The sequence below is a fragment of the Piliocolobus tephrosceles genome, chromosome 16 (genome assembly GCF_002776525.5).
Source record: "Piliocolobus tephrosceles isolate RC106 chromosome 16, ASM277652v3, whole genome shotgun sequence".
In the NCBI taxonomy this organism is placed as follows: Eukaryota; Metazoa; Chordata; class Mammalia; order Primates; family Cercopithecidae; genus Piliocolobus; species Piliocolobus tephrosceles.
Window position 1 is genome coordinate 56,969,539 of NC_045449.1, and position 17,193 is coordinate 56,986,731.

The following is a 17,193-nucleotide window of genomic DNA, read 5'->3' on the forward strand; positions in this document are numbered from 1 at the left end:
TTTTTTTTTTTTTTTTTTTTTTTTTGAGACGGAGTCTCGCTCTGTTCCCCAGGCTGGAGTGCAGTGGCCGGATCTCAGCTCACTGCAAGCTCCGCCTCCCAGGTTTACGCCATTCTCCTGCCTCAGCCTCCCGAGTAGCTGGGACTACAGGCGCCCACCACCTCGCCCGGCTAGTTTTTTGTATTTTTTAGTAGAGACGGGGTTTCACAGTGTTAGCCAGGATGGTCTCGATCTCCTGACCTCGTGATCCGCCCGTCTCGGCCTCCCAAAGTGCTGGGATTACAGGCTTGAGCCACCGCGCCCGGCCTTCTTTCCTTTCTTATATCACTTACTTTTTCACCTTTTTAGTGGCTGCATAGGATTTGCAATATATATTTACAGTAAACTGAAGTTCACTTTCAAATAATACTGTACTATTTCACAGGTAGTGCAGATACTGTGTAATAACAAAATATCCCTTATTCCTCCCTGGCATTCCTTATATCATTGTCCTCATTTATTTTACTCACACACACAAGCATACATGCACACGTGTGTATGTGTATATAAATATGTTATACACGTACACACACAAGCATACATAATCAAATATATTGTTGCTATTGTTATTTTGAACACCTTATCTGTTAGAACAATTAAGAATTTTTTAAAAAGTCTTTATCTTCACTTACTCATTCTCTAAAACTTATTCTTTCTTTATGTAGATCAGACTTTCTGACCTATATCATTTTCTTTCTCTGAAGAACTTTTAACATTTCTTGCAAGGCAGGTCTACTGGCAACAAATTTTCTGTTTTTGTTTGGGAAAGTCTTTATTTCTTCTTCACTTTTGAAGGATGATTCTGCGGGGTACAGAATTCTAGGTTGTTTTGTTTTTTAACTACTTTATTTCATTCTACTCTTATATTGTTTCTGAGGAGATGTCAGATATATTAATAATTTTTTCTTTGCTTCTCTGTAGGTAAGGTTTTTTCCCCTCTGGTTTAATATTTTTTTCTTTCTCTTTGATTTTCTGAAGTCTGAATATGTTTTACTGAAGCATAGTTTGTTTGGCATTTATCCTACTTGGGGTACTGTGAGCTTTCTTGTTTATGGTTTGGTGTCTGACATTAATTTGGGGAAATCTTCAGTCATTATTGACTTAACTATTTCTTCTTCTGTAATTCCCATTATGCATATTTACACCTTTTGTAATGGCTCCACAGTTCTTAGGTGTTCTGTTCTTTTTTCTGTTTGCTTTTCAGTTTTGAATATTTTTATTCACATATCCTCAAGCTTAGACTCTTTCCTCAGTCATGTCCAGTCTGCTAATGAACCCATTAAAGGCATTCTTAATTTCTATTCTAATGTTTTCGATCTCTGCATTTTCTTATTCTTCAATAGAATTTCCATCTACTTATATTACTTACTTGTTCTTGCATGTTGTCTACTTTTTTTCATGAAATCCCATAGCATATTATAATTGTTTACATTTATAGTCAGAACCAGTGTATAGCAGGATGTTTAATCCCTGCTGTTGAGAGGTGAAGCCAGCTGGACTTCCTGGGTCGAGTGGGGACTTGGAGAATTTTTCCGTCTTACAAGAAATTTGTAAAACACACCAATCAGCGCTCTGTAGCTAGCTAGAGGTTTATGAAATGCACCAATCAGTGCTCTGTAAAAACGCACCAATCAGGGCTCTGTAGCTAGCTGGAGGTTTATAAAATGCAGTAATCAGTGCTGCGTAAAGTGGATCAATCAGCACTCTGTAAAATGAACCAATCAACAGGACATGGGTGGGGACAAATAAGGGAATAAAAGCTGGCCACACCAGCTGGCAGGGTAACTCATCTGCGCCCCTTTCTGTGCTGTGGAAGCTTTGGTCTTTTGCCCTTCACAATAAATCTTGCTACTCTTTGGGTCCGTGCCACCTTTGAGAGCTGTAACACTCACCACAAAGGTCTGCGGCTTCATTCTTAAAGTCAGCGAGACCACGAACCCATCGGAAGGAACCAATTCCGGACACACTGTAACTGGGTGTGTTTCTAATCCTTGCTCTGTCTCTTTCAACAGTATCTTTCCCCTTTTAATGTGTCTTGCAGTTTTTTGCTGAAAGGTAGACATGATGTTTTGAGTGAAAGGAACTGTGGTGAATAAACCTTTAGTAATGTAGTGTTCAGGTGTGTGGGAAAAGGAAGCATCCTATGGTACTTTTGTAAGTTCTTGTCTTTTGGTGAGCCTGTGCCCCTTCACTGTGAACTTTACCAGTGCTTCTCTGTTTTTTTCTTTGTTTTGTGTTTGTTTGTTTTTCCCTTTCTCATAGTTAGGTGGAACAGGATGGCTGGAGGAGGCTGAAGTTTGGTATTTTTCATTCACAAGTTTGGTTAAGCTCTGGGAAAATAATTTCTCCTGATGGTTGAGAATACCATTCTCTGGTACATTTCAAAATGGTTACCTTCCCTCTGCCCCTCCTGGAAGCAGGAGTGGATTTTTCTTCAATAATTACTGAGAGCCTCATAGTGCTCCGGGAGATAAAACTCACAAAAGATTGGGGCCTCTCTGAAACTGGGTCCCCTCGGAATTTTGATTTCTCAGGCTTGTCTGTGTGAGCCTCCAATAATTCATCAACTACAGTTCAGGTTTTCCTGCTTCTGTATTGGTTCCCACTGAGGTTGCTGCTTGTGAGTTTCTGCATTGGTAAGTTGTTATTCTCTATAGTCACCTGTCTGTCTCTCCAACTTCTGGCACAGCAGTTTATGTTGTAACTTCACTTCTCTAAAGAATGTAAAAAGAGTTGTTGATTTTTCATTGTGTTTAGTTTTTTACATGTTAGATGAAGTGAAGACTTCTAAGCTCCTTACATGCCAGATGGGAAACTTGAATTAAGCTCTGTGCATTCTTTCCAGGGTTTATAGTTATATTCAGTGAGAGAGACAAGATAGGGTATGTGTACTCCATCTTTCCTGGAATTGGAACCTAATTATATTTTTCAAATATATGTCCTTACTGATTTTTTTAAACAGTCATATGATTTGTTTCCTTGTATTAATTCTCTTGTGTAGAACAAGAAAAAATTTTTTGGCTGAAGGCCCTCCTATGTGGTATATACTCTTAAGGTTTCTTTCCAGTGTGACTTTTTGTATCTCTAAAGGCAAGAAGGACTATTGAAGCCTTTCTAACATATTCATTACATATACGATTTCTCTCGTTTATATGTCCTCACCTTTTTCCATAGGCATAGGTTGAATAACTTCTGAAAACCTTCCCTGTCATTGCATTTATAGCCTTTCTTCCCAGAATGTGTCTAAACATGTTCAGTCATATTAAAGTTCCTGCTCAAGACTTTTCCTGAATTTATCGTATTCATAGTGTTTCTCTCATATGTGTATAGCCATTGTAAGGTGAAAGTTTCTACTTTTTCCCAGTCAATGCTGTTGTGGAGTTTTCTCCAACATGGATATCCGCTCCAGTGCACAGTAAAATGAGCGCTCCTACTAAAGGTTCCCAGTCTTTGTGTTGAGTTTTTGCCCAGTGTATATTCTCTTGTGCACTACAAAGCAAGAGCTGTTTTTGAAGAACTTTCCACACTGATTACAGTCATAAAGTTTGTCTTCGGTGTGAGATCTCATGTATGTTTTGGAGGCGACTATAGATCAAATACTGTCCTGCTCTGAAATTGTTCAAAGGGTTTCTTTTCATTTTGAATTCTCCCATGTCTCTGAAGGGAATATGGTTACTGAAGGCTTTTGTACAATCTTTACATTCATGGTTTGTCTCTTGTCTGTGATTTCTGTCTCCTGCAGAATAACATTAGCACTCCTTTTGAAGGCTTTTCCATATAGATTTCATTCATAGAATTTATTTCACTAGGAGTCCTTTCTATTTGCATCTCACTGATGGAGACAGAGTATTGAAAAGCTGAAAGTTTTTCTTTTGTCATGTCTGCTATTACTACTTCTGTTCAAGTCTGCACTGGAGATTCTAGCCAGGGCATTAAAGCCACTGCAAGTAGAGATGTCCCTTCTGTGCTGAGATTGTGAGACGAAGACACCAAAAGAAGACCCTGGGACAGAGTAGTCCAGGCAGATGGAAGAGCCAGAGCTGAGTCTCCGGAGAAGACTGGAGGCGTGAGTCAGCTTTGCCCCTCTGTCCAGCTGGGGGCTACCCTAATACCCATGTCTCAATCAGGCTGAATTACGTGATACACAAATGAGAGAAAGTCCCTACTGTTAAGATACTTTCATTCTGGAGGACTGAGAGAAATAAAAAAGAAAGTCATATCAGGTAATGATAAGTGCTGTGTGAATTGAGGCGGAAAGTGGGAAGGGATGAAGTCAGAGAAGTTGGAAGGGGAGGAGGCGAGAGAATTAGGTAGGTGGTAGCCAGATCATGTAGAGCTTTGTAGACCATGGTAAAGGTTTGGGTTTTAATTTTCTTCTGTTGCTGATTGACTTTATGATCTTTAATTAGTTATTAAACTTTCTCTGCTCATTTTTTTTTTTTTTTTAGTATTTAATAGTGTGTGATTGTGTGAGATAATTGTAGTCTCAGAGTGGTATAAATCTTTGCATGAAAGAACATTAGGAATAGTTTAGGCCAAACCCCATTGTTTCAGACATACATGAAAGCCCTTTGAGAAATTATGCATTGTTATTGTGTATATTATGTTTGACATGCCTACACTCGTTTTAGGGACCAGATTACCACCTGTGCTGTTACTTTCTTTTGAATACTTTTTAAAAGTGGACTTTGGAGATAAAATATCCAATTAGAAAAGTTCACAAATCATAAGTGTACAGTGAGTATGTTATTACAAATTACTGTAGGTTTTTAAAAAGTCAGGTTTATTTAAATTTAATTTATGTAAGTAAAATTTGCCATTTTAAGTGTACATACCATGAATTTTTACAAACGTATATAGTCATGTTAAATACCACTAAATCACATATAGCTTATTTACATAAAAAGTTCCCTCATGTCCCCTTGTAATCACTTGTCTCCCTCAACCTAATCCCTAGCAACCACTTAACTGTTTTCTAATACTATAATATTTCCCAGAATATTTTGTAAATGAAGCCATGTAGTATGTAGTCTTTTGACTATACTACCCATTTTTTATTTTTGTGCACACATCAGAAGTTCATTCCTTTTATTGCTGAGTAAGATTCTGTTATATGTATATGGCACAATTTGTTTATCCATTCATCAGTTGATGGATATTTGGGTACTTTTCAGTTTGTGGAGTGTAATAGTAAATGTGCTATTTGTGTGTGGGAGGAGGGACATATATCTTCATTTCTCTTGGGTAAATTCCTAAGAGCTGGATTTCTGGGTCATATGGTAGGTTTACTTACAAACTGTCAAACTGTTTCCCAACTTATATATACCAGTTGATATTGTTACCAGCAGTATATGAGATCTCTAGTTCATTCTTGACAGCACTCAGTTTTGCTAGTATTTTGTTTTTTAATTTTAGCCATTTTACTAGGTGTGTAGTAGTAACTCCTAGTTTGGATTACCATAATGATTAATGATGTTGAGCATCTGTATTAGGGCATTCTTTCATTGCTATAAAGAAATACCTGAGACTGAGTAATATATAAAGAAAAGAGGTTTAATTGGCTCACAGTTCTGGAAGTTGTACAGGAATCATGGTGCTGGCATCTTCTTGGCTCCTAGGGAAGCTTTAGAGAACTTTCAGTCATAGTGGCAGGTGGATGGGGAAGCCACCTTCTCACATGGCGGGAGCAGGAGCAAGGGGTGGAGGGAGGTGCTGCACACTTTTAAATAACCAGATCTCATGAGAACTCACTATCACGAGACAGCAGCAAGCTATGAGGGATCCCCCTCTGGCCATCATCCAAACACCTCCCAACAGGCCCACCTGCAGCATTGGTAGTTACAATTCAACATGAGATAGGAGATATCCAAACATTTCTGTTTGGATATTTGTGGACAAATATCCAAACTATATTAACATCCATGTTTCTTACTTAGTGAAGTGTCTTTTCAGATCTTTTGCCCATTTTTAAAATTGGGTAGTTTGCATTCTTGTTCCTGAGTTAAGAGTTCTTACAGCCTAACTACCAGTCCTTTATTAGATATGTGTTTTGCAGATATTTTCTTTCATTCAGTACTGCTTTTCATTTTGTAACAGTATCATTTGAAGAGTAGAAATTTTTAATTTTTATTAATTCCAATTTATCAGTTTTTTTATATGACCCCTATAAAAAATGGGATCCTTTGTAAGAAATCTGCCTGACCCAAGGTCACACAGATTTTCTCCTATGTTTTCTTCTAAAAAGTTTATAATTTTATAGTTTTATAGTTTCTTCTAATAGTTTTATAGTTTTTTTTTTTTTAACATTTTCAGTCTGTGACTAATTTCTCTTTGATGTTTTCATGAGTAGAGGTATGCTTCAAGGTCCATGTTTTTGCATTTGGATGTCCAGTAGTTACAAAATTAATTGTTGAAAATATCCTTTCTACATTGAATTATCCTTTCACCTTTGTCACAAATTACTTGGCTATATGTGTGATTCTTTCTCTGGATGCTCTAGACTGTTTCATTCATTTTGTGTCCATTGTTTTTCTAACACCATCTAAGCTCTGGATTACTGTACCGTATGGCAGGTCTTGAAATTAGATACTCTTTGGACTCTAGTTTTGGTTTTGTTTGTTCAAAATTGTTGTGGCTATCCTAGTTCTTTTGTTTTTCTGTATAAATTTTAAAATTAGCATGTTGATTACTATAAAAACAACTGCCTGCTATATTCCCATAGGAATTGCTTCAAACCTGTAGATCACTTCGGAGACAATTGACATAGTGATATGGAGTCTTCAGATCCATAAACATGGTACATTGCTCCATGTAGGTTTTTTGGATTTTGTTTTAGTTTTTTTAGAGACGGTATCTCACTGTGTTGCTCAGGCTGGTCTTAAACTCCTGAGCTCAAGCAGTTCTTCTGTCTCAACTTCCCAAGTAGTAGCTGGGACTGTAGGCACACGCCACAACTCCTGGCTCCATTTAGGTTTTTAATTTCTTTTATCAGTTTCTTGTAGTTTTCAGAGTACATTGTATGTATTCTGTCAGATGTATTCATAAATATTTTATATTTATAGTGTTATTGTAATAATGTTGGTTAAATGTTTTTTAAAATTTTCCAAATGTTCATTGCTAGCATATAGGAAGACACTTGATTCTTGTACATTAACTTTGTAACCTGTGAATTTGCCTTACTGACTTATTTTTTCTTACAGCTTTTTTGTAGACACCTTAGAATTTTTACATAGGCAATCATGTCATATGATCCTATACTCATTGTTAAACTTGCTGTTTCTTTCCTGATGTATGGACTTGTAAGGATGTTACAGAGTCACAGAGTGATGATACAAGCTCTGAGTTAAAAGGACATTTGAAATAATTTAAGCAAAACTCCTTTGCTTCTGTTACATATACAAAATTGCCTTATCTTTAGGGGCCAGTTTATCACCATGCTATATAGTTTTCTCCTGTGTACTTTTAAAAAGTAAACTTTTATTGAAGCATGACATATAAACTGAAAAAATCTCCAATGATGTATACAGTTCACTGAATTATCACCAAGTGAACATATGCTAGAGATTTTTGATTTCTGGGTTTTTATTTGCAGTTATTTTTATGACTTGAAAAACTAGAAGGCAGTTCTCTAGAATATGTATTGTCTTCAACTGAAGAGTTTCTCTGTTAACTTGAACTTTAATATCTAATAATCATTTATGTTAAGTTTAATACTTCGTGATGACTGAAATCTCAATTGGATCATAGTCACTCCTGACATTTCTTTGGTGTCCATACACTTTAGATTCTGGTGCATTCTGAGCTCAACTTCTGAATGTCTAGTCACCAGGTGTCCAGCATAACTGAATTTTTTCTGTCAAGTTAGCAGTTTTTAAATTCTGCCACATCTCCATCACATTATCTCAGTCACTTTTAATTTGGTTGACTGAAGCAGGAAAAGAAAGGTAGAAAATAAAGATTGAGTAATGCACAGTATCAGTAGATGCTGTCTTATATGCTTGGTAAATTGGACTCCCCCCCCCCCCCCTTTTTTTTTTTCACTTCATGTTATAAAACTATACATGTATTCCTTATGCTATGCAACTTTGCAGAAGCTCCCACTGGTATAGGCCAAGTGTATGTCCCTACCCCACTGATGCTGCTCTTGGCTTCATGAGTTCCTTGGGCCAGTGGAATGTTAGTGAGCAGAGAGGTTTTTCTTTTTTTTTTTTTTTTTGAGACAGAGTCTCGCTCTGTCGCCCGGGCTGGAGTGCAGTGGCCAGATCTCAGCTCACTGCAAGCTCCGCCTCCCAGGTTTACGCCAGTCTCCTGCCTCAGCCTCCGAGTAGCTGGGACTACAGGTGCCCGCCACCTCGCCCGGCTAGTTTTTTGTATTTTTTAGTAGAGACGGGGTTTCACCGTGTTAGCCAGGATGGTCTCGATCTCCTGACCTCGTGATCCGCCCATCTCGGCCTCCCAAAGTGCTGGGATTACAGGCTTGAGCCACCGCGCCCGGCCGAGGTTTTTCTTGATTGTTTTTTCAGTAGAGACAGGGTCTCACTTTACTGCCCAGGCCAGAGTACAGTAGTATGATCGCAGCTCACTGCAGCCTCGAACTCCTGGGCTCAATTGATCTTCCTGCTTCAGCCTCCCAAGTAGCTGGGACTACAGGTGTTTGACACCACGCCCAGGTATTTTTAGTTTTTGTAGAGACAGTGTCTTACGTTGTTGCCCACATCGATCTCAAACTCCTGGCTTCAAGCTACTCTCCTGCCTCAGCCTCCCAAAGTGCTAGGATTTCAGACGTGGGCCACTGTGCCCAGCCTTGAGCAGAAGTCTTAAGTATGTTCCTCTGATTTGACTTGGCCTCCTGTACTCCTCTTTTCTGCCGAGAAGAGCATGCTACATATATTCACTTGCCTTCAGTGACTGGACCCAGTAGTGAAGACACATAGCAGTAGTTTTGAACCTGACCATAGTACTGGTATCTAGCTAGCCCTATCATGCCCAACCTAGATCAGCTGACTCAGAGTCAGTCTGAAGGCTCATGAGCATACAGGAAATGTTGTAAACCACTGAGATTTTGAGATTGCTAGTTACCCAGGAAAAACTGGTATATAATCAGATTCTCTGCTCACCAGTCCTTTAAACTTGTATTTTTAGTTTTTTCTCTGTAGCTACAGTGAGTTCAGGCACAATTTATAGGACAAAGAAGATGGAAGAAAATATTTTAAGCAGAGAAGTAAAGTAGGACAGCCAAACTGGACTAATTGCAGTATTATTCCTTAAGGAGTGTTATTAGATTCTAAAATTATCTGCCAGTTTTTAACATTGGAACATTTTAAGTGAAAAGAGGTGCTTCACTGAATCAAATATATTGCTTTCAAAAATCTAATGCTGATTTTTTTCAATAAAAAGATTCCTCAGTTAAGGAATTACACTAATGGCTTGCCTCTTTGTTTACGTAACTATAAAATACCGCAATTTCATATGAATCAATGTCAAATATATTCATGAAAGATTGGAAATCAAGGATGAGAGAAAGAGACTTGAAAAGTAAGTCTAGGAGATACAGTATTCATCTGACCAGAATTCCAAAGAGAGAGAAAAGAAAAGTTGGAAGAGAAGATTTAGTCAGTGTAGTAAGTGAAAGGACCCGGAGATGAATGAGAAGAAAAAAAGTTAAGATATATCCTAGTTAAATTCCTGAAATCCATGGATAGAGAATAAATCCTAGATTTCTCCCAACAGAAGTTTGGGATAAGATAATAGTGGCCTCATCTAAGGTCGTGGTTGAAGAAATGGAGAGAACATGTCAGATTGTGGATTTGCCTCTCCTGAACACGTCATATAAATGGAATAATACAAATGTGGTCTTTTGTGTCTGACTTCTTCCACTTATTATGTTTTCAAGGCTTTTGAATGTTGTAGCATGAATCAGACCTTCATTCTTTTTATGGCTAGGTAATATTTCATTGTATAAATATGCCACATTTTGTTTATCCGTTCACCAGTTAATGGCATTTGGGTTGTTTCCACTTTTTGGCTACTATGAATAATGCTGCTGTGAATGTTCATGTTCAAGTTTTTGCTTGAAAACCTGTTTTCGTATCTTTGGATATATACAAAGGAGTGAAATGGCTAGGTCATATGGTAATTGTGTGTTTAACTTTGTGAGGAACCACTGTCTTACATTTCCACCAGCAATGTATGAAGGTTTTAATTTTACCACCAACATTTTTTTGTTATACCCATTTTAGTGGGTGTAAAGTGGTCTCTCATTTTGGCTTTGTTTTTCTGTAATGATTGTGGAGCTACATTACATGTGCTTATTGGCCATTTGTGTATCTTCTTTGGAGAAATGTTTATTCAAGTACTTTGAAGTTTGGGTTTTTTTTTCTTTCTTTTTCAAGAAATGGTCTCACTCTGTCACCCAGGCTAGAGTGCGGTGGTGTGATCATGGCTCACTGCAGCCTCAACCTCCGGGGCACAAGTGATCCTCCCACTTGAGCCTGCCAAGTAGCTGGGGCTACAGGTACATGCCACTGCACCTGGCTAGTTTTTTTAAAAATATTTTTTGTAGAAATGGGATCCCATTCCATTGCCCAGGCTGGTCTCAAGCTTATGGGTTCAAGTGATCCACTCGCCTTGGCCTCTCAAAGTCTTGGGATTATAGGCATGAGTCAAGACAACCAGCTTTGCCCATTTTTACATTGGGTTGTTTGTCTTTTTGTTGTTGAGTTGAAGTAGTTCTTTATATATTCTATTAAAAGTAATGGCAAAAAAACTGCAATTACTTTTGCGCCAACCTAATAAATCAGAGGTGTCCAATCTTTTGGCTTCCCTGGGCCACATTGGAAGAAGAAGAATTGTCTTGGACTACACATAAAATACACCAACAGTAACGATAGCTGATAAGCTTTAAAATATTGAAAAAAAAAAAAAAAAAAAAAAACAAAACCGTAATGTTTTAAGAAAGTTTATAAATTTGTTTTGGGCCACATTTAAAGCTGTCCTTGACCGCATGCAGCCCGTGGGCTAGATAAGCTTGTTCTAGATGTTAGACTCCTATCAGATACATGATTTGGAAATATTTTCTCACAGTGTGAGCATTGTCTTTTCACTCTCTTGATAGTATCCTTTGTTGCACAAAGTTTTTAATTTTGATGAAATCCAATTAATTTTTTCTTTTAATGCTTGTGCTTTTGGTGTCATATCTAAGAATCCGTTTCCATTCTTGGACTCTCCATTCATCATTTTAATGTTTTCTTCTGACGCATCTTCCAGTTTACTAATTTTATGTCTAATCTACCTTTAAATCTATTTATTAAATTTTTAATTTCATAATTTCATTCCTCTGCTAAAATTTTGAACGTTTATTTTCTTAAACATGTTTAGCATATTATTTTAAATTCTGTCCCTCATTGTTTTGTGTTCTGTATTCTCTGTGAGACTATTTCTGGTTTATATGGCTTCTCTGATTTACTTTGTTCATGTTATCTTATCTCTGTTATTGTTAATTAAGGGCTAGATGCTGTATGTGATAAATTATATAAATAATTTGAGACCTACGATGATATTACCTTCCTCCACAAAGATCTGTGTTTGTGTTTAGCGGGCACGATCAATCCAAGATTGCCTTGATTTAATTTTATGGGAAATATTTAGAGCTGAGATTTAGTCCCTGTGAGAGCCTGTGAAGTTTCAGTTCATACTTGCTCCTACAGTATAGTTCTTTGGGCTTTTAACAAAAGTGTTGGAGTTTTGCCAGCACCACTTTCACCCCTTGGTGGGCCTTAGACTACACACACACACACACAAAATATATATATGTAAAAGTTTATATATATATAATTTATACCATATGTTCATGGTTCTAATTTTCCTTGGGAAAAGTTGATCTGAAGTACATAATTCTGCCATTACCAGAAATGGAAGTCAGCAGCATATAGATAGAAGTAAACAGCATATAATTACTCTTTTTAAAAATTAGATTCAAAGATCATTATATAACAATGTCAGCCTTAACCACTTGAATTTTTATGTATTTTCTTGGAGGTGGGGAGAAAGAAATAGAGTTACAGTGATCCTCCTAGCAATTGCAGGTGGTGGCTTGCTAAGCAGATAAATACCTTTCATGTGTGTTGTATCAGGAAAAAAAATGTAAGATCATTTCTTTATATAACTTATGTGGAAATATATTTTCTTATATTTCCTTATATGATTGCATCTCTCATGAGACAGTGAACACCTTATAAGAAGGAACCTTAGTTTACTCATCTTCAGTTTCCTAGTGCTAGACCTGGAATTGAGTACATAGTAAGTGTAGAAATGAATGCATGTAGTGAAAATACTTGATATGATTTTTCACAGTGGAAAATCAATATTTGTTGTTCTGAATTATCCTATAAGATGTATTTTAATAGGGAAGGCAGGATCTTTTCTCACCAACTCTTTTGTTCCATCCCCTTCTAACAGGTGGCATCTCCACAGAAAGCGACTGTGCTTTTGAGCCAGACTACGCCGTCCCGCCACTTCCAGTGAGTGAAGGTATGCAGCACATTCGGATTATGGAGGGCATGTCTCGCTCTCTTCCATCCTCCCCCTTACTCACACATCAATCTATCAGTGTTCGGCTCCAGCCTGTGAAGAAGTTAACTGGTAAGGACTTTACCTAAATTTAGTATGTTTAACAGGAAACCTAACAATATGACACTTTAGGTCACGTCAGATGTGTATATGTGCATCTTTAGGTTTTTCCTGTCTGGCCTTCCTAATGTCACAGACTCTTGAAAAGTAGAATTCCAAATGATTTTAATTTAGAGAATTCGAACAGTACTCAGTTTGACAGATTGATGTATTTATTTTCTAAATGACCCATCTGTTGTGAACATGTTTTTCTAGGTTTTCAGGAAGTTTCTGGTTTTGCCAGAATACACTGTTGTACTGATTTCATTTATAAGCTTGTTCATGTCAGATTAACAGATGGAGACATTCTAATTTTAGGATAATAGGAGCTTGATAGTTCAGCAAAGGTACATCAGTCGTATTTTATTTGAAATTGTTATTTGTATATTTTATATCTATTTTTAAAAGATAGTTTAGATATTTTCCTCTACACTGGACATTAACTTCTTAGGATATTTATGATAATTCATAAGTTATGGATTATATTGACTTCAATATGATCTCACAATATGTATTACCCATTTAGATCAAGTTGTTAGGTGAGAAACTGTCTTTATTAAATGGACTTTTGTCCTTTTACATTTTTTCAGGAAATAAATTTTAATATATAGTTGAAGAATGCTTATGTGTGAAAATATGTAATCCTGGGTCACTTTGTTAGATTTCTTCTAGCATTATCAATATATCCCTGATGTCAGTAAGTTGACTAGTATTGTTGAGTTATAAGTGCATGGAGGCATGAAATTAAGTTCTTCACAAAGGATGTACTATTTGTCTGACATTGAGCTAGACAGTAGAGAAGTTTATCATTATTCAAAAGAAAATAAAAGGAGAAATGAAATTTTTGGGCACTTCTGTCTGTGCAGAGTGAAACTTTTTCACTGTTTATAATTTTCATCAAAATAATAGCATTTCTTTATTCTATAGTTCTACAAAGCATAAATTATGCCTCTTTACATTGTGTATTATTGGCATTTTCAAAAAAATAAGTGAATCAAAGTCACTTTGGTCCTTAGATACTTCAGTCTAAAGACACTTTGGTCATTAGATTAAATAAATAGGTAAAATAGCCTAATAACATAATATCCTGAAATACCAGTTGACTTCTAATGTCCAAAAATATGATGAATTTTATGTGATTAGGCTTAAATAAAATCTCAGTGCTTAGAAATTCTCCCTGTTTTACAGTCAAAGGTATTATTGATTACTAAAAATATAAAAATCCCAAATCTGCACATGTGATGCGCTTCATTTTACCACACACAGTGGAAAAAATAGCAAGTCCAGTTTCTATGCAGAAGTGAGCTGGATTACCTGAAGTTTTAGAGATACCACTTTCCTATCCCGTTTGCCTGTCTTAATTTGAATGTCAACTTAACAGTCAACCTTTATTAAGAGATAACTATTAAATATAACAAAGTTGATAACATACCTAATACCACAGTTACTGTAGTGAAACAGTAATGCAGAGTGTAGTTGATTAATGACATGTATGAACTTTTGAGTTTTAATTTTATAGTATTTGAAGCTTCTGTAATTTCTCAAATAGTTTTGTTTACTGAAGACTATCAAAGGCCTAAAAATTTAATAATTAAAAATGCATTTTTAAATTTTGGAAGAAAACAACTGTTTACTGAAAGAGTATGTCATGAAAAGGTTTCTTTGGTCAATTTTCTGCCAAGTGAAACAGATGATAAGAATTGTCTAGTTTAACCTGGAATGAAATTACTTTGAAATTCAAAATAAAAACCTTAGTAGATTATTCATTAATTATCCCTTCTTGCCTAATCCTCTGTTACCCCTTCTTTTCTAATTATATCTTGTTACAAGTAAGTAAAAGGGAAGTTGAATGGAAAAAAAGTTAGCTGACCATAAAGAAATTTTCACCAAAGAATGGTTCTTTCTTGGCATTAATTATCAAAATGCAGTAATTTAATCAGGCCATTAGGACTACACTTAGTAATTTCTCATTTGAATACATTCAAACTTTCAAGTGCCTTATATGTATTCATATTACCAACCAAACTGAATGAATAGGTCCAGAAGAGTCATCATATTCTATTTTCTTTGTGACTTTCTAATAGTCTCTTGTCTCTGGCACAGTTAAAAGCAGTTTGTTTATTATTTTTCAGTGCTTTTTACTTAATCTCAACAAATATTTGTCTGAGGCCCATTACATGCATAGGCACTGCTCTAGATATGATAGAGTGGTGTAAAAGGACCACTAAGACCCCTGCCTTCAAGGATTTTATATTTCAGTTGAGAGAAGATATAATAAATGCATAGCCAGTAAATAAATACTTGAATTTTAAATAGTGGCAAGTACTACAAAGGTAATGCAATACGGAAGGGGATAGAAACTGGGGTTGAGGTAGAGTTTCCTTCTGTGGAATGACTGGGGAGAGTCAAAGGAGGAGATATTTGAGCTGAGTTTTGAATTTAAGAAGGAGCCAGCCATGGGAAGATCTGGGATCGGAGCTTTCCAGGCAGAGCTAACAGTCAGAACAAAAGTCCTAAAGCAGAAATGAGCTTGGCATGTTCGAGGAATGGAAAGAAGGCAAGTGTGGCCTGAGCAGAGTAAGTCTGAAGGGGCAGTAATAAAAAATGAGTTAGAACTGGGCACAATGGCTGATAGCTGTAATCTCAGCACTTTTGGAGGCCGAGGCAGGAAGATTGCTTGAGGCCAGAAGTTCGAGACCACCCTGGACAACATGATGAGACCCTGTCTCTACAGAAAATAATTTAAACAAAATAACTGGGTGTCATGGCATGCCACCCGTATGTAGTCCTAACTACCAAGGAGGCTATGGTGGGAGTATTGCTTGAGCCCAGGAGGTGGAGCTGCAATGAGCTCTGATTGCACCACTGCACTCAGGCCTGGGAAACAGCAAGCAAGACCCTACCACTAAAAAAAATATAAATAAATAAATAAATAAATAAATAAATAAATAAATAAATAGAGTTGGAGAGGTAGGCAGAAGCCAGAGTTTTTAGGGTCATGGTAAGGCACCTACTCTGATTGTAGGATTTTAAACAGAGGAGGAACAGGTAGTAGTATGATTCAATTTACCTTGTAATCGAATCTTGTTGGCAAATATGTAGAGAATGAAGTATGAGGGACTAGAGTATCACATGTTCATTAGCCTTGTGCAGTCAGCCCTCTGCATCTGTGGATTCAACCAAACACAGATAGAAAATATTTTTCTTAAAAAAACCATCTGTACTGAACATGTAGATTTTTTTATAATCCCTAAACAGTACAGTCTAACAACTATTTACATGGCATTTACATTGTATTAGATATTATAAGTAATTTAGAAAGGATTTGAAGCATACAGAAAGATGTGCATAGGTTATATGCAAATACTATGCCATTTCATATCAAGGATTTGATGATAATTCAAGGAAGGTCCTGGAACCAGTCCCCCATGGATACTGTGGGACAGGTGCATAGGTTTTCCTGATCTTTAAATAGTCATTATTAGTCATTGTCTTCACTTCTGATAAGATGGGTACTTATGTTTTCATCTTATAAGATATGACAAAGGAGTATCCTTTTCCTATCATTGTTACTCTGTAACCTTTATACTCTTAACATATTTATCTTAGTCTTCCATGCCGGTGTATATAAAGACTCATTTGCAGATATAGGTCCATTTCCAAATACTTTGACTCATTTTCAGTCTGGAGGGAGGAAGAATGGGTAAAGACCAGCTCAAGAATAAATACAATTTAGAGCTTAAAAACTAATTTTTAAATGTATACACACCTCACTCTAGTAAGTACAAAAATAAGTTAATGTAGTAAACGTGTTCAAGAGAGACACAGACTTTGTGGTCAGACTGTTTGAGTTTGTATCCCAGCTCTGAGCGTCACATCATGACTGTTTGCTTCTGTTTCTTCATCTGTAAAATGGGGATAGCAATAATACAACTGACTTCATGGGTGGTTGTATTATTCTTATAATCACATTGTTTTATACTTTTTAAAAACTATGTTTAAGTGCTCAGAAAATGTTAGCTGTTATTGTTAGAATTTGTTTAAATTTGTTGAGAAGTTTGTAAAAATTGCTTTTCATGTTAGACACCAGTGGGAACTTTAAAGCTTTATATGTTTTTAAAGTCACACTTTTTAATAAGTAATAGCAATAATAATGACAATAATTTTTATTATAATGCCTGTTGTGTGGCATACACTTATTGGCTTGTGTTTTTGTCACTGGTATCTCCACTTTACAGATGAGCAAATTAAGTTCACAGAGAGGTAAATGTCTTGCTGAAAGTAAAATGTCTTGTGGAGGATAATACAGCTAGGCAGCAGTCAGAGTTAGGATTAATACCCTGTTTCTCCACATGTGTCTCATTTTCCAAGAAGAAAATCGAGGTTTAGAGAAGTTAAATAGCTCATCCAGAGCATCTAGTATATCAGTTAAGATTTTTATTGTTTCAGGTAATAAAAGATACAGCCAAACGGTTTAAGCAGTAAAGA

General features: G+C 36.4%; 1 protein-coding gene across 3 annotated transcripts in view; it reads left to right on the plus strand.

Moving 5' to 3' along the window:
• Positions 1–17,193, plus strand: part of TANC2 (tetratricopeptide repeat, ankyrin repeat and coiled-coil containing 2) — a 469,283-nt gene that overhangs the window by 133,746 nt on the left and 318,344 nt on the right. For 2 of the 3 annotated variants that reach the window (XM_026448070.2, XM_026448071.2), the window contains exon 4: positions 12,496–12,567. In XM_026448070.2, the coding sequence (XP_026303855.1) occupies positions 12,496–12,567 (72 nt within the window). Of the gene's footprint in view, positions 1–12,495; positions 12,679–17,193 lie in introns of all 3 variants that reach the window. The other variant, XM_026448069.2, reaches the window with a different exon arrangement.